At 37.8% G+C, this 26,113-nt stretch overlaps 1 protein-coding gene across 1 annotated transcript; it reads right to left on the minus strand.

Annotated features, from left to right (window-relative positions):
* Window positions 1-22,537: 22,537 nt before the first annotated feature.
* Window positions 22,538-25,553, minus strand: LOC107764582 (uncharacterized). The gene is made up of 3 exons (XM_016583177.2): window positions 24,962-25,553; window positions 24,553-24,628; window positions 22,538-24,434 (listed from the first exon to the last, which is right to left on the minus strand). Exons 1-3 carry the CDS (start codon window positions 24,989-24,991, stop codon window positions 22,921-22,923), a joined length of 1,620 nt encoding a protein of 539 aa, XP_016438663.2. The 5' UTR covers window positions 24,992-25,553; the 3' UTR covers window positions 22,538-22,920.
* Window positions 25,554-26,113: the final 560 nt, after the last annotated feature.

The following is a 26,113-nucleotide window of genomic DNA, read 5'->3' on the forward strand; positions in this document are numbered from 1 at the left end:
TTTTTGCCACAATTAATACTCATGACAGTACTAACGTCTCAGCAGTCTTTTTCATTTAATGTTCTGCCCATGTGTCATTTTCAAATTGATTCTGCTATTCATACCCTTTTTTCGAGACTTCTTCATTCTCACTATTTACGAAGTGATAGCTGCCTTTATTATAGGCTTTTCATCATTACACTTAAAAAGTTGACGGTTCTCATTTTACACATAACTTTGTCTTCCTTTGTCTTCTTCACAAATCTTCAGCACATACTTCCTTCTTAACAATGTCTTCTTCAAACCCTAACCGTAAAAAGGTTCCAATTCTAGATCAATTCCCCAACGCCCCTGTTAGACACAGAAGAGGCGGAGGAGGTAGGCTTCAAACAGGGTTAGAATCTACGCGAGGCGGCTCCTCTGGTTCTTCTTCAAGGAGTTCTATCCCAAAAGCCCCTTCTTCTAAAAGTAGGGAAATTCTTGATCCTTCTCAAGAACCCTCAGTTGATGATATAGTTCCCGGCGATTTGTCTTTTGAAAGTGACAAAACGTCTCTTCAAAAACAAATTAAAAATTTAGAAAGAGCCGATACTTACCCAACAATAGTAACCGAGCTTACAATCCCCACCATAAGAAGAGATTGTAACTGGAAGGATAGTCTCCGAATGTCAATTCCTTCCCCAAATCAAAGAATTTCCTCTTTTAGAAGTGGGTTTTCTTCTGTTTACACTTACCCCTTCACTTTAGGTTTTAATCCTCCGATTGACCCAGTTATTCTCGATTTTTATCGTTTTTTTACAATTTGTTTGGCCCAAATCGGTCCATTGGTGTGGAGAACAGTGGCTTGTTTGAGATATTTATCCTCCAAGGCCAATGTCAATTTCACCTTTTCTCACCTCATTCATCTATATCATCCTAACTTAATACGCCATGGGGTTTTTACCTTAACTGCAAGGAGCAAAAAAGTTTTGGTAAATTCTGAGGATGACAAAGATCGTGGATGGTATATCCGTTACGTTGCTGTCCGTACAGTGGACTTGATTGGCGAAACAAATATTCCCTTCCCTGAGAAGTGGAATTTTGAACGTAGGTTTCCTTTTATTTACCGTACCTACTTTTGAGAATTTCAAAAGAAAGTTGTTTTTAACCTCGTCCCTTCTTGGTTTTTTGTAGCTACCATGGGAGATGTGGAACCTATTCCCAACTTTCGTGGTTGGGTAGACTCACTTTTGAAGATTGCTTCTAGGGAGCAGAGAACTTGGAAATCAATTTCTTCCTTACATGGCTGGAAAGTCAAAACACATGGTATCCCCCTTTTATATGAAATTTTTTTTACATGTTAAGCACTTTTTCCTCAACTTTAATCATGTATATCCATCTTTTAATCAGGATTTGGCATTAGAGGAATGACGGCTGAAGTAGCTATGGCCATTCGCATGTCTGTGAATGCTGCTCTTGATTTGGATAAGGCTCGAGCCTTGCTGCCTAAAAGAAAAGCTACAAAGGAAAGTTCTGAAGAAGAAGAGGAGGGTACCTCCCTAATTACCAGGCCAAGGGTCAGGAGACGAATAATCATTGATGATGAAATTGAAAACACTCCTGCTCGTACCTCCGCCACCGAGCCTGTTTTGATTCAATCTGATGAGGACGCCGAACCAAGAGATAATAATGAGTCAATTCAGCATCTTTTTGAAAGTGGTTTCGGGAGTGGCGAGCTTGGCCCTGTTTTTGATGAAGCTCCTCTTTCCTTGTTTGTTCCTATTTCCTCCATTCCTCTGCCAACCGTAAGTATTTCTTTACCAGTTTTGATGACTTCCGTTCTTTTGCCAGTTTCTACCGCTCCTATATCCGTTCCCTTGGCTGTTTCTTCCGCACCTGCTTCCGCTCCGGTGTTGGTTTCTACATCTTTTCCTTCCATTCCTTCCACTGCTCCTCTTCCCTCTGTTCATCATACAGAGACAGGTTCTAGCAGTGGAAGTATGACTATGAGAAGTGTTACTTTGGAGGGTCCTACCAATCATAGCCTCTTGAGGAAGACCGGCAGAGCCGATGTTTGGCTCGAACCTCTAATTGGAGATATCGAGAAGAAGAAGATGGAGAGTCATAGCTGCTTAACTCTGATGAATGACATAGTTCATTCTACTTTGAAGGTATTTTTACCAACAAGTTTTTTTTTTAATTATCTTCAATCTCTCATTTCCATGACTTACCTCTGTAGGCTAACCTTATTGGCACGGAATTCATGGGAAGAATTTCCCTACTGGAAAGAAAAGCTCGTGAGTCTGAAAAGACTGTCCACGAGGCCGAGGAAATAGTTAGGGGAGCCCAGCTTGAAGCAACCAATTGGAAGGAGCACTTCGAGAATGCTCAAGGGACCATAGAGGAGTTGCAAGAAGATAAAAATCTCCTGGAGCAGCAAAACCGTGGTTTAACTTCTGAACTGGCAACTGTCAAAGCCTCTTCAAGCCAATTGAAAAGAGACAAAGAGCTTTTGGAATGCTCTTTGTCAGAAAAATTATCCAGGGCTAGTGAATAAGTTAGAGAGCTAAAGGCACTTTTAGCTAGGAAGGAAGAATATGCAGGAGAGTTAGTGCAAAGCTTGACTCAAGCTCAGGCTGACTTACAGACTTCTTCTGACGAGATTCATGCCTTGAAGAGTTCTCATGCTTCTCTTGAAGCTTCCCTTGATTCCCATTTAGCTGAATATCAAATCTTAAAAAACGATCTTGCTATGTGGGAAAAGGAATATGGACTTCTAGAGGAAAATTTTAACATAGAAGTGAGTTGGGCTTTCCTGAAATCTCGTCGTGATGCTCTGACGGAAGCTGCTCAAGAAGGTTTTGACTTGCAGTCTGAACTGGCCAAAGTCATAGATACCATCGAGAAAAGCCAACAGTCTACTGATACTCCTTCTCCTGCACTTGAAGTTCCTGGAACAGAAGAACTTGTAAATGAAGAAGTGAATACTGCAGCAATTGGGATTACAATTCCTGCTTCAGCTGAAAATGTTGCAATTCCAGCTTCAGAGGGTGAAACTTCTATGACCCAGTCTGTTGAAGCTTCCGTGACTCTTGTTTCCCTCATTGATCCTAACATTTCAAGCTCTGCTGAAATCGTTCCTGTTGCTGCTTCTTCAGAAGTTGCCACCGTGCCTGTGGCTGAAAGTGAAATAAATATTGCAACTTATGATGTGCTAACCCCTTCAATTGGATGATGGTTTTATCCCTTAATTTTTAAGGGATTTTTTGGTGAAAGTCCTCAGTTATCATAATGGGGCACTTGTATAAATTTTTATTGACTACGTTTCTACTTAGTCTTTTTAATTATATTAAGAAGTTTTGTTAGTACTTCAATGTGTTCTATTCTTGCCTTTTCCTTACTTATTTAGGACTTATAGAATAGTTTAGCATTTTTATCCTTTGAAAATGCTTTATGATTCTTCTCATGACTTATTAACATGAGGCTTATAAAATAGGGCCCTTTTATTTTATCGACACTTAATGAAGAAGACGTCTCAACTTCATAATGGTGTTATAATACGATGAAAGTAATAGGAAAACACACGTTTTGTATGAAACAACTTTGGCAAGTTTTTATTCATAAACTTTTAACAAGTGTTTGACTGTTACATGTATTACAAAACATCTACAACTTTCTCGTAACTGTTTTTCTTGTAACAAATTTGTAAATAACATAAAATAAATAAGGTTTTTCTTCATAACCTGTTTTAGTACATAGTCATGACCCTATCTTTACATGTTAAGAAGGGTTTGAGAGGTGACTTTGTTTATGAGTTTGAGAGATGACTCTGTTGTTCTCATGAATGCTGAAGACTTCGTAACTTTTTCTCAACACTTGCTTCTTTGTGGCCGATTTTTGTTTGATACTCGTATCTGTTTCTCTACACATATCTGTGTATAAGATGTAGTCCCCCAAGTGTTTGAGCGGTGAAGTATGAAGCCTCGAGCACTTGTTTATTTCTTTTACTTTGGCCCTTTTCCTGAAACAGAAAGATATACGGGACTCGACGGTGCGATTATAGATGAAGACTGCCTAACTCGTGTGTATTTCCATCAGATTAATTGTAACCCTGGGCTAGGATTTTAAGAATACTCCATTTTGCCTTGCAGGTTGTGACTCATCATTTGGCACGAGTTAGGATATTTTGCCTAGCATCTAAAACCGTTAGTAAAATATTAATAAACCAAGAGAGAAATTTTAACATGATGATACCTGACCGTAGATATTTTCTTAAAAGTAATATCTTTTTAAGTGGACAACATTCCAATGTGAGGGTAAAACTTTACCATCCATTGTTTCCAACTGGTATGCTCCTTTTCCCGCAATGCCACGGACTTTGTATGGTCCTTCCCATGTTGGACTTAGCTTTCCTGAGTTAGCAGTTTTTGCAGATTGGAACACCTTTTTAAGCACGAAGTCCCCAATTTTGGAAAATCTGAGGCGTGCTTTCCTATTGTAATATCGTTCTATTACTTGCTTTTGTGCTGCCATCCTTATCAAAGCAGCTTCTCTTCTTCCTTCAAGTAAATCTAGGCTAACCCACATTTCTTCATTATTAGATTCCTCCGTTGCCTGATCGTATCGTGTGCTTGTCTCACCTATTTCAACTGGAATTAAGGCTTTCGTACCATAAACCATCGAAAATGGTGTTTCTCCAGTGCCTATTTTGGTTGTTGTACGATAAGCCCATAGTACTCCAGGTAACACCTCAGGCCAATTACCTTTTGAATCTTGTAACCTCTTTTTCAAGTTATTGATAATAACTTTGTTAGTTGATTCTGCTTGTCCATTCCCCACTGGATGATATGGTGTAGACGTTATTCTTTTGATCTGCCAACTTCGAAGAAATTCTGTAACTTGTGCTCCAATGAATTGTGGTCCATTGTCACACACGATCTCCTTTGGTACTCCAAAGTGGCATATTATATTTCGCCATATGAAGTCTTTAACTTCTTTTTCTCGTACCTGTTTAAATGCCCCTGCTTCTACCCATTTAGTGAAATAATCTGTAAGTACAAGTAGAAATTTTACCTGACCTTTTGCTTGTGGAAGTGGACCTACGATATCCATTCCCCATTTCATAAAGGGCTAAGGGGCTAAAACAGGATGTAGTAACTCAGCTGGTCTGTGCAGATTATTGCCGTACCTTTGACATTTATCACATTTGGACACGAAACTGGTTGCCTCTTCTTCCATCTTAGGCCAATAATATCCTGTGCGAATTAACGTTCTTACCAGTGACCGTCCTCCTGCGTGATTCCCACAATGTCCTTCATGTACTTCTCTCATGACATATTCGGTTTGAGAGGGACCGAGACACCTTGCTAGTGGTCCGCCGAACATCTTTAGATAAAGATTACCTTGATATAAACAATATCGTGCAGCTTTTTTGCGAAGCGCGTAAGCCTTTCCTTTGTTATTAGGCACGGTTCCGTGCTGTAAAAAGGCAACAATTTCATTTCTCCAATCCCATGTTAGATGATTAAAATTTACCTCGTTTTTATCAGGTTCAAGAACGGAATGAAATAGATGTATGACTGAAGCATCTGTATTGTTTGCCACGTCTGCTGCGGATGCAAGGTTTGCTAAAGCATCTGCCTCTACATTCTCATCTCTTGGGATCTGCACTACTTTCCAAGTTTGGAATTGCTTTATTAACTCTCGTACCTTTGCGAGGTATTCTTGCATTCGTGACTCTCTGGCTGTATAAGTCCCCAGCATCTGATTAACTACGAGTTGAGAATCACTCTTGATTATAATCTGTGTTATGCCGAGTTCTCGTGCCAATTCTAAACCTGCAATTACAGCCTCATACTCTGCTTCATTGTTAGTTATAAAATGACATTTTATAGTCTGTCTAATGGTCTCACCCGCAGGTGGTACGAGGACTATTCCTAAGCCTGCCCCTTTTACATTAGATAAACCGTCAGTGTATAAAACCCAAGTCCCCGGGTTCGCACCATTAAAAACTAATAATTCTTTTTCTGCTTCTAAATGCATCCCCTGGCTAAAATCAGCCACGAAATCAGCTAGTACTTGAGACTTTATAGCGGTCCTGGGTTGATAAATAACTTCATACTCACTTAGTTCTATAGCCCATTTTGCTAATCTTCCTGAAAGTTCGTGTTTATGCAAAATATTTCGAAGTGGAAAAGCAGTAACTACTACAATGGGATGACATTGAAAATAAGGTCTTAACTTTCTAGATGCCATGATCAAAGCTAATGCTAATTTTTCTAGCTGTGGGTATCGTGTCTCAGCTTCCAATAAGGACTTACTTACATAATAAATAGGAGATTGTTTACCTTGGTCCTCGCGGACTAAAACAGCACTTACTGCGACTTCAGATACGGCCAGATAAATGAGAAGTTTTTCCCCCACCTTCGGTTTTGCCAACAACGGTGGTTTTGACAAATAAGCTTTCAAATTTCTAAGGGCTTGTTGACAATCTTCATTCCATTCAAAATGATCTTGCTTTTTAAGTGCAGAGAAAAACTTAAAACACCTTTCCGAGGATTTGGAAATAAATCTCCCCAAAGCTGCAATTCTTCCCGTTAATCGTTGTACTTCCTTTTTATTAGTAAGTATATCCGGGATTTCTTCTATTGCTTTGATCTGAGAAGGATTCACTTCAATACCACGATTAGAAACAAGAAAACCCAAAAACTTACCTGATGCAACACCAAATGCACATTTTTCTGGGTTGAGTTTCATATTAAATTTTCGCAAAATTTCAAAAGTAACAGATAGATGAGAAATATGGTCGTGAGATTGCTGGGTTTTGACGAGCATATCGTCTATATATACCTCCATTGTTTTCCCTAAATGTTCTTGGAACATTTGGTGACCAACCTTAGATAGGTTGCCCCAGCATTTTTGAGGCCAAAGGGCATTATAACAGTAAGTCCCCCTGTCTGTGATGAAAGAAGTTTTTTCTTCATCACCAGGATCCATTTTAATTTGATTATATCCTGAGTATGCATCTAAAAAACTTAAAAGTTCATGACATGCGGTTGCATCAATTAGTTGGTCTATATGCGGTAAGGGAAAGGAATCTTTTGGACAAGCTTTATTTAAATCGGTATAATCTACACAAACACGCCACTTACCATTCTTCTTGGGTACGACTACCGTATTAGCTAACCAAGTAGGATATTTTACCTCACGGATTAATACGATTTTTAATAATTTTTGGACTTCCTCCTGAATCACCTGGTTCTTGAAAGCACCTTATTTCCATTTCTTTTGCTTTATTGGTGTGAAAGAAGGGTCCTCATTGAGTTTGTGAGTCACCACATTTGGGAATCCCTGTCATGTCAGCGTGGGACCAAGCAAAGCAGTCTAAGTTAGCTTTTAAAAATTCGATTATCATACCTCGCATGTTCGTGCTTAAATTGGCCCCGACATAAACCTTCCGTTCAGGCCATTGATCAAATAACATCACTGCCTCAAGTTCTTCAATTGTCATTTTGATGCTTTCATTTTCTTCAGGTTCTTGAATTGTGTCAGGTCTTGAGTCCAAATCCGTCTTTTCCTGTTCAGTTGAAGTTTGATCTTTTTTACCTTCAACTGTTTCCTGTAATTGCTACTTTTCTTTATTCTCAGCGCTCGTACTTGTTACAGCGTTGACACTTTTAGCCATCTGCTGATCCCCACGAATTTGGCAAATTCCCCATGGTGATGGGAATTTAATAACCTGATGTAGAGTTGATGGGACAGCGTCCATATCGTGTATCCATGGTCTCCCAATGATCATATTGTAGGCCATTTCCATATCAACTACCTGAAATTTAGTTTCCTTCACAACACCCATAGCAAAAGTTGTTAGAAATACCTCACCTTTTGTTACTACACTTGAATTATCAAAGCCTGACAAGGTGTGCGCCTTGGGTATCATTTTGTCTTCAGCTTGTATTTCTCGTAGTACCCTTAGTAATATAATATTTACAGAACTCCCTGGATCAATCAAAACTCGTTTTACATTAGTATCATGTACAAGTAAAGATATTACCAGTGCGTCATTATGTGGAGTTGTCACTCCTTCGGTATCTGCGTCATCGAACGAAATACTTTCATTTTCAAGGACCTGCCGCACCCGTTTCCCGTGTGTAATTGTTACCTTAGAAACCTTGTTGGAGGCTGTGTAGGTTACGCCGTGAATGTCCTCTCCCCCGCTTATGACATTCACTGTCCTCTTGGGTGAAGGAGGTTGTGGTGGCTCTTGTCTGTTTTTCATATAAGCTTTTTTTCCTTTATCACTAAATAACTCGGTGAGGTACCCTTGCTTCAATAAATGATCCACTTCACTCTGCAGGAATCTGCATTCTGAAGTTTTGTGTCCGTGATCGTTGTGAAATTCGCACCAATGATCTGGATTGCGTCTACTTGGATTTGATCGCATCTCTTTTGGCCATCGTACCTTATCTTCCATGCTTCTTAAAACAGCTACGAGCTCGGAGGTAGAGACATTAAAATTATATCCACCGAATCGTGCCTTTAAACTCCTGTCATCATCTCGTGATTCTTGTCTGTTCCGATCATTCCTGAACTTTGAAGAAGAGCCAGAATCCCGGTTCCTTGATTTTTGATCGTATTGCTGGCTATCTTGTTTCGACCGTGGGTCCTTTCCTACGGGTCCCATATATGGATCGTACCTGTTTTTACCTGATCTTTTTTCGGTTTCTCACCTTCGGGTACCGCCTCTTTCTTCATGATGGAGCTTAGGTACGGTATCTTCTTCGATTCGCAGCTTCGTGCTATACCTGTTGTAAACATAATTCCATGTGGTTGCAGGAAATTCTCGAAGACTTTCTTTGAGTCGTCTCGTGGCTTCAGAACTTTTGTCATTTAAATTACTTGCAAAAGCTATAGCAGCCCAATTGTCAGGCACACGAGGTAGAGTCATTCTTTCACGCTGGAATCTATCAACAAAGTTTCTAAGCAACTCCGAATCCCCTTGTTTGATTTTGAAAATATCTTCCATCCTTTTCTCAACCTTTTGTGCTCCCGAATGTGCTTTAATAAAAGAATCTGCAAGCTCAGGAAAAGAATTAATAGAATTTTCAGATAAAAGAGAATATCAGGTTAATGCACCCTTGGTGAGTGTTTCTCCAAATTTCTTGACCAATACTGATTCAATTTCTTGTTTGGTCAAGTCGTTGCCTTTTAAGCCGGTTGTAAATGCAGTCATGTGGTCACGTGGGTCTGTAGTACCATCATATTTCGGGATGTCAGGCATTTTGAACTTTTTCGGAATTGGAAGGGGAGCAGCACTAGGCTTCCATGGTTGTTGTGAGTATTTGTCCATGTCTACTCCTTTTATTACAGGTGGAACTCCAGGGATTTGTTCAATACGCTCATTTTGTTCCTTAAGCTGTTTCTGCAAGGTTAGTACTAAATTTTGCAAATACGAATTATTTAAATTACCTGGTCCCCCTTCTTGTGGTTCACTGGGGGTTGCTCCGTTTCCAGAATTATCAAGACCAGAACGGGGGTTCTCCAATGTATTATTATTAGGAGTTGGTGTAGGTGGCGCAGCAGGCAATCGACTAACAAGTGCCTGAAGAGCTTTGCCGACCTGTGCATCAATTAGCTTTTGCAAAGCTTCAGTTGTAACTCCTTCAAAATGTTCAGATTGCTCTTGTTGATCAGCACGGGATTCAGTAACAGGAGTGCCTTCACGAGATTGACGTGGTGAATTTAGAGGAGAGGGAACCACGTTATCTTGATTTTGATGTATTTGACTCTCGTGGTTTCCCAATGTGTTATCACTATTGTTGTTGGCGTTGTTGTTTGACATGGTGACGCCAATAGATAAGATATAGATTAAAAGGAAAGATTATCAGATTCCCGGTAACGGAACCAATTTGTTTAACCAAAAATCTGAGTCTTTGGTCAAAGCTAAAAAGAAATTCGGGTTACTGATAATCAGGAGACAAAAATAAAATACTTTTGAGAACGATGGTAAAGAAGGAAATAGATGTGTATTTCAATAAATTCTCAATAGTATTCCGTGTCTTTACAAATGATGATACTTCTTCCTTTTATAGATAATTCTAGGTAAAGGAATGAAGCCTCAGCTTTAATGATATAATCATGAGTAATAAATGATATTAAATAAGCCGTTATACAATCATTCCTATTAAATACCACTTTCGTAACGTATCAAGTATTTAATAATGAATTTGGACTCCTTTCTGTCACCAGATCTTTGCCTTCAATGCCTTCTATCTGTTGGCTGTAAATAATTTAAATTGGTACGAGACTCGTATCTATACGTCGTCTCGTGCCTATTTAAATTCTTCTTCCCGTGGCTGTTTCCATCCGTGCCTCTTAGTCAATTGCTGCGCTTTGACCATTTAACTAATCCACGTGTCATGTCACATCACCTTTTAATATAAACTCAGTTTTTTTCCAATACAAACCGGGACATAATGCTTGGGGAGAAAAAATTTAGGACATTACATTATGTGTGATGGTATATGTGATCCCATTTGCTAAATCAGAAATATCAATGAAACACTCATTATAATATGTTCATATATAACACGTAAGCCTACCGCTTGTTCAGAGTACAAACCAAAAACTAGTTTAAGCGAATGTTTGAAGACGATCTGCCAAAGAGAGGAACGAATAGGCTTATATAATCGAATGAACCTAGGTCATAACTATTTAGTATAGTAGGAATTTGGCTTTTAATTGATGCAATTATGTATATGTTTCGTGCTCCATCTTTGGATGCAACTAAAAACTTCTTTAATAGAATTTAATTAAGTACTATTCGTTAGTAGTGTAAAAAGATTTATGAAGTCAAAATAAATTGCCTTCCTACAACATGTTATATATGATTTGATGATAGCTAATTCCAATTTTTCGAAGAAGGAAGAGCACTTGGTTACCTTCCGTAGTATGGCGACTAAGACTCAGATAGATTACTTGCTCTTTAAGAAAGGTGATAAAAGTCTATGTAAGGAATGTAAAGTTATTCCCAGTGAAAATATTTATACGGCCCAACCCAAGCTCTTGGCTATGTACTTATTGATTAAGAGGAAGAAGCAGAAGAGAGCTATGTATGGCCAACCAAGGATCAAATGGGGTGGTTTGAGTAAGGTCAAGTCTAAGGAGATGTGGGAGAAGTTAAAGGCAGTGGGGGCTTAAGGTAGTAAAGGGGATGCAAATAGTATGTGGGATAGAAAAGCTAATTGCATTAGGAATGTAGCTAAAGAGGTGTTTGAGGTCTTGAATGGTCACTTTCGTAGGCATCAAGGGGATGTGTGATGACCTGATAGGTCATCTAGAGTTTTAAACATTAAATCTGTATTTTGAAACTTCCGATAACGTCTTTAAGCCTTCCTCGATTTGCGTACACAGTCGAGTTTTTTTTTCTCGAAAGGCGTTTATGTTAAAAATTGATAAAATATGAAATTTTGCCTTAAAAATTTATTTGAGTTGACTTCGATCAATATTTTGAGCAAACAAACCCGAATTCGTATTTTGACGACCCCAATAGGTCGTATCGTGATTTGGGACTTGGGTGTATGCTCGAAATCGAAGTAGGAGGTTCCTAGCTCGAGTTATCGCTTTTTGTCGAAATTTGAAAGTTAAAAGGCTTAATGACTTTGAAGGTTTGACCAATATTTGACTTTGTTGATATCAAATCCGTATTTTGGTTTCTGAATTCGGTATACGTCCATTACTATATTTATGACTTGTCTGTCAAATTTGGTAAAAACCGGAGTAAGTTTGACGTGATTCGGACTTCCGGTTGTTAAAATAGCAATTCTAAAGTTTTCTTAAAATTTTTATTTGATTTGGTGTCTGATTCATAGTTCTAGGTGTTATTATGGCGAGTTGATCACGTGATCAAGTTCGTATGATATTTTTGGACTTGTGTGCATGTTTGGTTTGGAGCCCCGAGGGCTCGGGTGAGTTTCGGATAGGCTACGGATGATTAGAACTTAGAAAACTTTGTTGGTTTCTAGTGTCTGCTGCAGATCTCGCATTTGCGAAGTCTGGATCGCAAATGTGAGCCTCGCAATTGCAAAGAAAGCTTCGCATTTGCGAACATTTAATATTCCTGTCAGGTTCGCATTCGCGAACCACTTCCTCGCATTTGCGAAGAAGAACTGGGCAGCAATGGATCACATTTACGATCAAAAGGTCGTATTTGCAGAATGGCCACTATTTGCAATTGCGAACAAATCATCGCAAATGCGATGATAGCAGAGATGGGGCTTTGTGAAGTATGTCTCGCATTTGTGGGGTTCGCAATTGCGAATCTCAGGTCGCAATTGCGACATCTGCAACTGGTCAAAATCTGAGTTAGATGTGATTTCTTTCATTCTTTCAAATTCTTAAACTTATAAAACTCTAGAGGCGATTTTTCCAAGGACCCTTCTCCCCCAATTCATTGGTAAGTAATTCTAACCTACTTTCTTTTACTTTTTCATTACATTTCATAAGATTTCAACCTAAAACTAGGATTTTCATGGTGGAAATTGGGGGGTTTGGTTAGAATTAGAGATTTTTATAAAATTGAAATTTAGACATCAAATTGAGATCGGATTTCAAAACAAATTGCATAACCAAGATCGGGGGCGAATGGGTAATCGGGTGTTGGTCCGAATTTCAGATTTGGACCAAGCGGGCCCAGGAGTTGATTTTTCTTGACTTTTTTAATAATGATCTAAATTGAATCTTTTGCAATCGTGGGTAGTTCCTAAGGCTTATTTTGAATCATTTGGTTGATAATTTGCTAGATTTGATTGGTTTGGAGGCTTGTTTGAAAGGCAAGGCCGCTGTTGAGATTTGAGTTGATCTTTGGAGAGAGGTAAGTGTCGTGGTTAACCTTGACTTGAGGGATTAAGACTTGTTTGCCTGTTTTCTACATGTTTAGATGTTGGTTACAATGTATATGTGAGGTCACGAGTACTTATGCATTGTTGTTGGGTTAAAACATGCGGGTGAGACTTGTTTCTTGTAATTTATTGTTTTATTTGATCATGATATCCATGCTTAGATATTTAATTACTAAATTGATAGTTATTTCCGCATTTATGGACTGTAAGATAATTGAGTATTGTTTCTGAAGTTGAAGTTGGTTTTGTGGAATCATTATTGACATAAAGTTTGTCCTCGTTTATTTCATCTCCCTATTGTTATATGTTTATTGATATAGGGTAAGGGAGATTGTTAATGCACGAAGGGTGATGTCGTACCATGTTTGAGTGTTAATGCTCGAAGGGTGATGTCGTGCCATATTTGAGAGTTAATGTACGAAGGGTGATGTCGTGTCATATTTGAGAGTTAATACACGAAGGGTGATGTCGTGTCGTATCTATTGATTTATGATGAAAGTGAGAGTAAAAGCACGAAGGGTGATGTCGTACCATTATTTCTGTTTCATAGTGAGGTTGAGAGTAAAAGCATGAAGGGTGATGTCGTGCAGTTTTATTCATCATGAGTATTTATTTTGCTGGTTAAAGGCTTATTGACTATTTCTTGATATTGTTCTCTGTTGTGGTTATCGTATCTTGTATCCCTTTCGCATGTCCTCTCCCAATAATACATGTTTAGCCTTTATTTGTTATTAAGTTGTACATATACTGTTACCTGCATAGGTTTATTTACGTGGGTGTCTTGTCATAGCCTCATCACTACCTCATCGAGGTTAGACTTGACACTTACGGAGTACATTGGGTTGGTTGTACTCATACTGCACTCTGCACTTCTTGTGTATATTTTGGAACTGGTCCCAGTTGTCTGTAAGGCGTATCAGCTCGGATTTGCTTTTGGTGACTCGAGGTAGATCTGCTGGCATCCGCAGATCTTGAAGTCCCCTTCCACCTTCCCCTTATTTACTGTTCTTATCATTCAAGACAATTGTACTTATTTCAAACTTTATATGTAGAAACTCTAGAAACTCGTAAACTTGTGACTCCAGATCCGGGTTGTACTTAGATATTATTGATTTTTATATCATTCCGCACTCAGTTTTAGTTTCATTTCGGCTTAATTGATTTTACTTATTGAAATTGATTAAAATTGGCTTAAAGATCCTCTAACAATGGCTTGCCTAGCAAGTGAAATATTAAGCGTTATCACGGTCCCGAAGATATGAATTCCGGGTCATGACATGATGGTAGTGGAATAAAGAGGCCCAAGGAAAAGTGAAATCCAACAAGATGGCCTATACAAAGTAAATGGAGAGCAAAGACGAGGATGAATAGGAAGAGGTATAAGATGGCGAAAAAAGAAACAAAGTTAGCGGTTTTGGCTGCAGAACGACTGCATTTAAATGCTTCTATATGTAAATGGAGGACAAAATAGGGATAAGAAGTTGTACAGACTCGCTAAGTCGAGAGATAAGAGAAAGATTTGAACCAAGTGAAGTGTATCAAAGATGAGGAAGACAAAGTATTAGTGGAGAAGACACATATTAGGTAAAGATGGCAGACATGCTTCCATAATCTCTTGAATAAAGAGGGAGACAAGAATAGAGTTTAATGATTTTGAATATTCTAAAAGGTATTATGATTTTGGGTATTGCAGGCATATAAAATTTGAGAAGGTTAAGGGGCTATGTATAAGATACAGAGGAAAGAGCGACCAGTCAGACGAAATACCAATCAAATTTTGAAAGAGCGCAGGCGAAGCATGTATGGAATATCTAACTAGGTTATTTAATGTTTTTAGGATGAAAAAATGCCCCGAGAATGGAGGTGGAGTATAAAGATTTTGTTGTACAAGAATAATGTCGATATTCAAAATTGCAACAACTATAGGGATATCAAGCTACTTAACCACATGATACAAATTTGGGAGAGGGTGACAAAGATAACGATTTGTAAGGGGTTTTTATTCCGAAAACCAATTCAGATTTATGTCAGGAAATCTACTACATAAGCCATTCATTTTTTTAGGAGATTAGTGGAGCAATATAGGGAAATAAAGAGTGACTTACATATAGTATTTATTGACCTAGAAAAAGCATACGATGAAGTTCCAAGGGAGGATCTATGGAGATGTTAAGATGCAAGAGAATTACCTATGGCATACATTAGGCGATTAATAATATGCACGATGGGGCCAAACCCAGGTAAAAGAAGTGGGAGTAGACTCAGAGTGATGGGGTTGAACTAGAGATCAGCTCTTAGCCTATTTCTTTTTGCTTTGGTGAGGGATGTATTGATGCAGCATATCTAAAGGGGGAGGTTCCATGGTATATACTATTTGCAGATGATATAGTATTTATTGACGAGACGTGCTGCGAAGTTAATGCTAGGTGGAGGTTTGGAGACAGATTCTAGAGTCTAAAGGCTCCAGGTTGAGTAGGACTAAGACAAAACTTGAAGTGTAAGTTCAGTGATGGCAAATGTTGAAGTGAGGATTGATACATAATTCTTCCCCAAGAGAGGAAGTTTCAAGTATTTTGGATCAATAATCCAAGAAAATAGGGAGTTTGACGATGATGTCACACATCGTATTGAAGTAGAATGGACGAAATGGAAGCTCGCATCTGATGTCTTGTGCGGTAAGAAAGTACCACAAAGACTTAAAGGTAACTTTTATAGAGTGGTTGTTGGACCAACTATGCTGTATAGGGCGGAGTGTTGGCCAGTCAAGAACTCTCAAGCTATATTTCTTTTTTCTCTAAAATGATTTGGTTGCTTGAAAAAAATAATATCTCACCTGATTTTGATGTAAGTTAACATCTATAATGTCACGACCCGGATTTCCCACCCTCGGAAGTCGTGATGGCGCCTACTAATGAGAGCTAGGCAAGCCAATCCTTAACTACTTATTTCATTACTCAATTATTTCTTTAAAACAAATATAAGACAATAACATGAAAATAGCGAAACTTTAAATAGTTAAGTGGAAGGTAACGACCAAATATCTGAAATCTGCATCTATTACAACTCTTAAAACCCTAAGCACCCAAAACCTGGTGTCACAGTGTCACAGACGGTCTAAGATTTACTACATACAAAGTCTGAAGAAAATGACAATACATTGTTTCTGAATAAAAGGAAAATGAAACAGAAAATAGGAATAGAGGAGACGCCAGGGTCTGCGGACACCTGCAGGTCTACCTTGGATCTCCGCGTGGACTGAAGGTAGCCTCCACACTACGGTCCAAAAGCTACTCCGGGATCTACACATAGTACAGAATGTAGTATCAGCACAACTGACCCCATGTGTTGGTAAGTGTCTAGCCTAACCTCGGCGAAGTAGTGACAAGGTTAGGACCAGACTACCAAATAACCTGTGCAGTTTAAATACATATACAGCGAAAAGAAATACAAAAATAACCAGTCAATATGGGAGGGAAAGCATGCTGTGGGGGAGATAACAATTCCGAATAGAAAGACATCAAGTAATGAAAGAAACAACATAACTCGGATATCAACAAGGAAGCAGAAATCAACAAATGCACGGCATCACCCTTTGTGTTTTTACTCTCGTCCTCACCAAAGCAATCATATAATAAAAATGTGCACGGCATCACCCTTCGTGCTTTTATTCTCTTTCCTCACCATATAAACAATAAAATCAGCACTGAATGGTACATCGTGCGGGACGGCATCACCCTTCGTGCTTTACACTCTTTCCTCGCAATAATACATGGCATCACCCTTTGTGCTTTACACGCTTTCCTCACAAAACAAACAATGCACGACAACACCCTTCGTGCTTTAACTCTCTTCCTCACCCAAACAACAATCACAAACAATAGGGTAAGGAAATAAAGAAAATTTGCAATAAGAATCCCGGCAAGGGAGATAACAAATAAATCAACAATAGCCCAGCAAGGGTGACAACATGACGACCTCTTCCCTTTCTCACTTTTACTTCACAATTCACTTCACAACTCGAGCCAATGCTCTAGAGGTTCAATATCACTTATACCTTCACAATTCATTTCACAACTCGAGCCAATGCTCTAAAGGTTCAATTGTCACTTATACCTTCACAATTCGTTATACAACTTGAGACAACGCTCCTCAATGTTCATAGGTCACAATTCTTTTCACAAACTTTATATAACAATTAGAAACCATCACCAAGGCATGAAAGATACAACAAAGTCATGATAATCACAATATAAAGACTCACGGGCATGCTAGACATCAACGTATAGATATTCATCACCATGCCTATACGTCGTACTCAACAATTACTACATAGCAAGTAAGACTCAACTCTTAATCTCTCAAGCTAAGGTTAGACCAAACACTTACCTCGATGCCACGAACATAATTTACGATTCAATTATAGCTTTACCCTTTGATTCTACCGCCAATTCGCTCGTATCTAGTCACAAGTTACTTAATTACATCAATAAATGCTAAATGAATCAATTTGAATACATGAAAATGAGTATTCTAAAGTTTTACCCAAAAAGTCAAAAATTGCCCCTAGGCCCACATGGTCAAAACCCGAAGTTCGAACCAAAACCCGATTATCCATTCCCCCACGAACCCAAATATATGATTTGTTTTGAAATCGGACCTCAAATCGAGGTCCAAATCCCCAATTTTTGAAAAACTTAGGTTCTACCCAAAACACTCAATTTCCCCCCATAAAAATCATTGATTTTGAGTTGAAATCATGTTAAAAGATGTTAAGGAGTGAAAGAAATGAGTTAGAAATCACTTACCAACGTTTTGGAGAAGAAAGGTTGTTTGAAAAATCGCCTCTTATGTATTTGGCATTTTGAAAAATGAAAAATAACTGAAAATATCGTCTAAATATACTCCTCTCAGACTCCCTGTGCGGACCGCACAAGATCCACTGTGGCCGCACAGCCACCAGTGCGGACAGCACAAAACTAGTGCGGGCCGCACTAGCAGGTTCAGAGAGCTGCAGTTTTCTGAACCTCCAATAGCCATGTTTAAGCCTAAGACACCTCGGAACTTACCCGAAACTCACCCGAGCCCTCGGGGCTCCAAACCAAATATACACATAACCTCAAAAACATCCCACGGACGTATTCGTACGATCACATCATCAAAGTAACATGAAAAATCATGAATTAAACCTCAAAACTCAATATTTTCATCAAGAACTCTCAAAGTTCATAACTCTCCAACCGGAAGTCCAACTCACGTCAAATAAACTCTGTTTTCACCAAACTTTACAGTTATCTTTCAAATACTATAACAAGTTTGTACCGGGCTCCGGAACCAAAATGCGGGCCCGATAACACTGGTTTCAAACATTAATTCTTTTCTTTATTCTTAGATAATTCAGTAAAATAATTTCTTTCAAAAATTGATTTCTAAGGCTTGGGACCTCGGAATTTATTTCCGAGCATACGCCCAAGTCCCATATTTTACTGCGGACCTTCCGGGATCGTCGGAATACGGATCCGGGTCTGTTTGCTAAAAATGTTGACCAAAGTCAACCATAATTAAATTTTTAACTCTAAAATTTCTATTTCTCATATTTTCACATAGAAGGCTTTCCGGATATAGGTCCGGACCACGCACGTAAATTAAGGTGGGGTAAAAGGGAGGTTTTTAGGCCTCGGAACACTGAAAGCACTTGCAACACAAGTGATGACCTTTTGGGTCATCACAGACAAGGTGTGAATGACCTTTGTAGATAATAAGATAAGAGAAGCGAGGCTGAGATAGTACGGGCATGTGAAAAGGAGATGCACAGATTGCCCAGTGAGGAGGTGAGAGAGTTTGGCTATTATGGGTCTTAGAAGAGGTAGAAGTAGGCCGAAAAAATATTTGGGGGATATTATTAGACAGGACATGGCATGTATGTAGCTTATTGAAGACGTGACCCTAGATAGGAAGATATGGAGGTCGAAAATTAGGGTAGAAAGTTAGTAGGTCGTGGAGTTTGGGACACCATATCTGCTCCATTTTTCCATTATCAATATTAGTATTATCATCTCATAATTCATTATTCTTCGATTTTCATTAATGTTTGTTCTTCCCCTTGCTTTGATTTCTTATTGCTTTGTTGTTGTTACTATTAATGTTCTTATCTTTAGAATTTTCAATATAGCCTCTTCATTATTGTCTTCTTGTTCAAACCTGCTAAGATTTTTTTTTTCTTGAGCTTAGGGTCTTTCGAAAATAGCCTACTTACATCCATAAGGTACGAACAATCTGCGTACATTATCCTCTTTAGACTCCATACTGTGGGAATACATCATGTATGTTGTTGTTACAACATGTTATATACCTTTTTTCCAAGTTGTTGAGTAATACTGAGCAAAGGTATTTACTTACAATCACTTGATAAATGATCTAATTGTTATAAGAAAATTTTGAAGTGTAGCTGGAAAGAAACATAACCATTTTTTTCACAAGCTATTTTTTGGAAGAGTTGCAAATTAGAAGAGGTCCATCAACATGATTAGCACAATTTTTAAGAGTGCCAATGTTTTTTGAGAATCCCTGAGCTGAATACTTGAAGCTTATGCGCTTTAGGTTTTGTGAAAAATGGCAAAGCTAAGATCTCAAGTTGTAAAAATATCCTATTGGTACATTCTTACCAACAACCAACTCACTTTAAAATACATGTAGAAATTGAAAGCAAAGTTATTAATCTTAGAACGGTCAAATGAATGGAAAGGGAAACTCACTTGTAAAATGTGACTGTGACCAATTAATGTAAGAATATTAAGATGAGTCAATGAAAATAAGGTAAATGGGTAAGCATTAAGATGTAGTAGAGGGTGGTAGGTTTCTCCATAATGAAGGATAAGTATTGGATCTGGAGCTACAATTTAATGAATGCCTCATGTGACCAAACACCTTTCCGTAAATCCCAGCCGTTGAATCATTAGCTTCTGCAAACACATAGTATATTCAAGAATAACGAGTCCTTTTTTTTTCCTTTTTTTTAATCCATGTTTTTGTTTTTGTTTTTCTTATTTGCATAGGGAACTAGAAAAGGAATAGGGAGAAAATAATTATTGAACTATTTCAAATCTATTGTATGAAAACTTTCGTTGTTATAAACATTAGATTATAAGTTTGATAGTTAAATAAGATAATTTTGTATTTCAAAAAAAAAAAATGGTTTTCTAATACAAGAAGATAGGCCGTTCAAATTGAAAAAACTATATGTATATTCTCCTTTTATTTCCTAAGTTTGTCATTTTTATTGGTTAAAGTAAGTGTTAAAATAATACTAAGATCTTTACTAGGAACCGGAAGTAATTGTTAGCAGAAATTAAGGTAATTCTAAAAATAAGTATGATAATCTCTCTAAATATGATACATCATTATTATTTTGGAAGCCAAACTGCTTTTTAGCTACAATTTTCTACTTGTAAAATTATGACTCTCATTGTTTTTAGTTTCTAATTATTTACTGTTCTGCATTCGCATTAGGAACCCAATTAATTTGGATTTGCGCCACATCCGGTTCATTAAAGAAGGAGGTAAAATTGTGTATCACTAAGATTTTTTTATTTTTAAAGTTCAAACTCATGACTTGCGGTTAAAAATGCAGAAATCTAATTCATCCCACTGTAAGTCTTAATTGTGTGACTTTTATCCTAAACATTCTAAACTTAAAATAAAAGCAATAGTACATTAAAAAATTGGTTAAAAAAAAGCTCCTAATTCCAATGTAAGACAGTAATGATAAAGGTAACATGCAAATGCTTGGGCATAACACATAGTAAGTCGTATTTGTACATGAGTTATGACTTGTGAAAAAGATACTGCAAACAGAGTTGTACTTTTTTGGCTAAAAGTACCAAACAGCCCCACCAATCACACTCTACTGGGACCCCCTGCATTGCCTGGGGTATTGTACTTTGTCTCATTATTATTTACTATAGTTTTCGTATCTACACTTATATCCTCTCTTATTTTATTAGATTTCCTTTAGTATATGATTTACTGTATATCATTATCATTTCATTCTTCCTTATTACTTATTAGTCATTAGCCCTCTTTTATTTCAACGACTTTCCGCTTTAGTTTGACATGTAAATAAATTGCACAATCTACTTCCTTTAATTACAATAATAATATTTTTACGTTAAATTGTTTTTGCTATTTTCCATTTTAAAAAACGTAAAATTTAGTATTCTATTTTTCATTTTAGGGGAGAAGAGACAAACAATTTAGATAAGAGATCGTTAAAATCAAATTCCCAATGCTGAAATTTTGAATCAAGACATTTTAATTATTGTAATGTTGATAATAATTTATCAAACACGAAGCATGATGGAAGATGTACTTCTTAGAGTTTAATTTTGCACGTTGACAACATAAGAATACAACAACAATAATAACAAACTCAGTAAATTTTCACAAATGAAATTTGGAGAAAACTTACCCCTACCGTGCAAGGGCGGATAGACTGTTGCTACAGTGGAAACAAGAATGGAAAGACACTTCTTGCTTACGATGCAAGAGTGTTTTATACTATCACATTATTAAAATAATAATCGCAAGATCATACATAATAAAAGGTATTAGTAACTTATAAATAAGAAAGTAACCTGCTGAAATATAAGAAAATAAAAAAAAATCCTTATAATAACTCATATATTAAATAAATTCTTCTTCTTCGTATAATAATGTATGTATGGAAAAGACTAGAGAAGTCATACACTTAGAAATCCCTGTCAAAGTGTCAACGCCGTTAGATTTTATTTTTTTCCGATATAAAAAAGTGGTTAGCTTGTCTCCATCACCCATCACATGCTCTCTTCATTAATATTTGCTACTGTGTGCCATATTTACATTCATGGATCTGCCTTCCCCACTATACCCAATTATGCTACTCCTATCCACTACTGTCTCCTTCTTCTTTTATTTATTATTTTTTTTAAATTCTTATTCAAGATTTTTTTAAGCAAAATATAGTACATTGGATGGACTACTGAATTATTTGAAAATACTTCATACGAAAACAAGGAAGTAAGAAAAGGCATGAGTACTACAATTGTCAAATTCCTTCTAAAAATCCAGCATAAATCTAATGTATGTCTTAACCAATTTAAAAATGAACCATTTTCTCCTTTTTTTATGCATTAGCTATCTGAAACTCACCAATTTATTTATATTTGCATTACATATGATTTATTATTTATTATCCTCTTGAGACGAGGATTTCTTCCGAGATAGGAATAAGATCATCAGACTCCACTTATGAGATTTTACTTAGGTGTTATCTTTGTTTTGCTTTACGTATGATTTATTAAAGGAGGACGCATTCCCTCCTTATAAATTTTCAAGTTAGAAAACATTTCTTTTTTTAGGGCAGAGTGAGTGGGTCCAGCAAGTTTTTCATCGATATTCCATAATGAATGAGCATGAGCATGTAGGGCTATGTACCCCCACCATAATAGGCTCCTCCATTATTTCACTAACAAAATGGAGAACATTATAATAACTGAAAAGGGCAGGCAGCAGCAGCAGCAGAGATGACCAATTGTTTTAAACTTTTACAATAGTGAAAAAAGAGTGAAGCTCCATCATTGCTATGGCCACACCCAATATTAAATATTTATTCCTCTTTTTAGATTTTAGAATGGAGTAACAAAAGATTAGATTTTAAAATTTTCCCATCTCTTCCAATTTTATTTTTCCTTTGTTCTTCAAAGATATATAACATATACAAACATCTCCTTCCATGAGAGACCAAGTCCACCTTACAACATCCATGCCCCTCCTCCTCCTAATGACTTCTTATCTATCACATAAACCCTAATCTAATCTTAGGATTAAAAAAGGGACTTGATTAAAGGAAGAAGAGAAAAAGAAAAAAGTAAAATTAAAAAACAAAGCTAAGGTAAGGTAAGGATCAAAGGGAAAATTCATCTCCTTTGTATATTATGGAATTAAGACTAGCAAAGTCATTTAAGACTATATCAATGCAGCCACCATCCATTGTTTTTATCTTAGCAAATCTTAGGCCACAATCAGCAGCTCACATCACACTGCAGCTGTTGGTGTTTTCATCACTGAAGTAGGTGCTGTAGCTATCACTTGGTGGTGGCGGAGGGCCGTAGTAATACGGGTTGTAAGGTGGTGGCATGTAATTAACCGCTGGTGGTGGCCGAGCGTACATCATTGGTTGGAACCTTTCGTTCCCGTTGGCACGCTGCTGCTGCTGTATCATCATAGCTGCCATTTGCTGCTGCTGGTAGTAAGGATTGCCAGCCATAACTTCAGGACCGGCACCTTGGAAGTAGCCGCCGCCATTACCACCACCACTCATCGGCGCCCCTGCCGGTAGGCCTTGGACTGCCGGAACATTGCCCATCTGGCCCATTGGATTACCCATTTGGCCCATTGGAAGACCACCCATTTGGCCCATTGGATTAGGCATGTTCCCTAACTGGCCCATATTTCCACCAGCAGTCATGGCCATCATCCTGTTTGGCATGCCTTGCATCCCATCATTTGGTCCACCTCCTTTCTTGGCACCATTGCCATTCATGTTAGGATTTCCACCACCACCCCCATTCTTGTTCTGACCACTACCACCACCATTGCCGCCACCAACATTCGGCTGCCCTCCACTGTTCTTGCCACCCTTTTGTGCGGACCCTCCGTCCTGATTTTGATTTCCTCCATTATTATTCCCATTAACCCCTTTCTTACCTCCATTATTTCCACCCATGTTAACCTGAACAGGGATATTTCCTCCACCACCACCGCCACCTTTTTTTCCATTTCCACCACCAGCATTCCCACCATTGTTACCGCCAGTTCCACCTTTCATGAGCTGAGGGTGCTGCCCATTCATAAGTCCATTCATCATCATATTAGGCATCTGACCTCCACCATTACCACCCATCATTGGCTTCATTTGAGCTCCACCATTACCAACCATCATCGGCTTCATTTGAGCTCCTCCATTACCGCCCATCATCGGCTTCATCTGAGCTCCACCATTACCTCCCATCATCGCCTTCATCTTATTCATGGGGATATCGTCCATTTCATCATCAAACTCATCGTCATCAAAGTCATCGTCATCAAAATCATCATCATCAAACTCATCATCAGTCAAATCATCATCCTCAGGCAAGGCAAACTTGACAGCCTTTAGGTTCTGGTCTTTGCCACCCATAGGGGGAAGTTTCAGGTCCTTAAATTGTGGGGGCAACTTCAGATCTTGGAACCCTTTCAACTGTTGAAGTTGCTGCTGCTGGTTTGGCATTTGAGGTCCACCTTTTGACTGATTGTTCCCACCACCTTTCTGACCTTGGCCTTGGGCTTGCCCCTTGTTATTGCCACCTTTACCACTGTCAATTTGCATGTTCTTGAACTGATTATTGAGCTGATTTTGTTGGTTGTTGTTACTGGCTTTGGGAGCACCCCATAACTCTGCATGTTTCCCACTCTTGGCTAATTTCTTGATCAGTGTAGCAGGGTCTACATTTCCAGAAACAGTCACTTTTCCTTGGTCTGAATCTATGCTTGTCTTATAAACCCCTGGATAATAACCACAAACAAAAAATAAAAAAAGATTCAGCCAGACTAAAGGAGTATAAAACAAGCCATATTTTAGGATATTCAAAAAAGAGTCTTGGAATGGGAAATGGAAAAATACCTTCAATCTTTTGCAAGATTTTCTTTACTTTATGCTTACACCCATCACAGTGTATATTGACTTTAAGGACACAAGTCTGCATGCACAAGCAAAGCCAGCCAACAGAAAACAGAGCAAAGTAATTAACTTTATCAGAACCATTCAAATACAAAACTCATGAGAAAGAACAGACACAGAAACACAAAGAAATCACACACAAAAAGAAAAAAACCCAGAAAAAGGTTTGATCTTTCATTCAAACAGATACTAATTAATTCACAATTGGCAAAGAATTAAAAAAACATTAAAAAGGGTAACAGAGGATCTTGAGCTGGAGATCTTGAGCTGGAAACTCAAACAAAAAGAGAAAACACACACACATTGTAGATATACATTTGAATTAGCCAACTGAGAGAAAAAAATTAAGTACCTGGATCTTCAAGAACTCTTCTTTACTCATATCTCCAAGCTAATGAAAAACCAAAGAAAAGGGGTAATCTTGAAATGAGAAAAGGGTAATTTCTGTAACTAATAGATCTAAGAGAAAGCAAAGACAATTAAAAATTAACAAGGAAATGGTGAATTAGCACAACTATAACTTAAACACCCTCTTCTCCATTCTTTTTGCTTTTTTCCTCAAATGGGGTTCTGCCAAACAGAAACACAGAGTAAAATGTAGGGAGAAAAAAAAAATGAACTTCAGCAAAGTGAAATACTTGATTGAAAAAAAACAAAGAAGTGAGTAGTTTAGAAGAAGGAAAAAGGAAGAGAAAGTAAGGTTTCAGTTTCAGGGGCGGTGGGTAAAGACATTATAACTTCTCTGCTTCCTCTATTTCAGAGTTAAAGAGAGAGAAAGAGAGCTAACACTAAAGAAAGAGCGGAGTGGCACAAAGAGAGAGAGAGAGAGAGAGAGAGAGAGAGAGAGAGAGAGAGCAAAAGAAGGAGAGGAGAGGATGGCCTATAAAAGTTCTCACTCACACTTCTTTGTTTTGGCCTTTATTTAATGCTATGCTACTACTACTAATTTTACATTTCTCTTTATTAATTTTAGGGCTTCTGGGAAGTTAATATGAGTATTATAGCCAAAGAAGAAAACTCTTTTGGCTTTTTCCCTTCTTTTTTGAGGGGCTTTGGGTGGCTTAGTTGGCTTCTTGGCTTGGCTTGAGGATTTTCTTGGTTGGTTTATGGCTTGTTGTGAGTTGGTTGTCAGTTGGTCAGCAAAGTAAAAACTCAGAAAGTAACAAATCTGATAAATAAGTGAAATATTAATTACTCAACAGATATGAATAAACTCTTGTCAGATTTTTATCCCAATAAGGTGATAATACAATAAATGGGGTAGGAAGCAAATGGGGCATGTATAGGATTACTGTGAAATTTCGGACCATATTGAGCAAAGTAGTGTAATCTCTAGTCCTTAAAGTGTCAATTCCCAAATTCATAAAATTATTAAATTACTAGATAACCCCTAAACTTGGCACAAATTGTCACTTAGCCGTTCCAACTTAACCGGTGATCAAATAGACACATCTACTTGACAGAAATGTGTCTTGTGAATACCCCTGTCTATAAGACCAAGTAC

Source organism: Nicotiana tabacum, chromosome 7 (genome assembly GCF_000715075.1).
Source record: "Nicotiana tabacum cultivar K326 chromosome 7, ASM71507v2, whole genome shotgun sequence".
Classification (NCBI taxonomy): Eukaryota; Viridiplantae; Streptophyta; class Magnoliopsida; order Solanales; family Solanaceae; genus Nicotiana; species Nicotiana tabacum.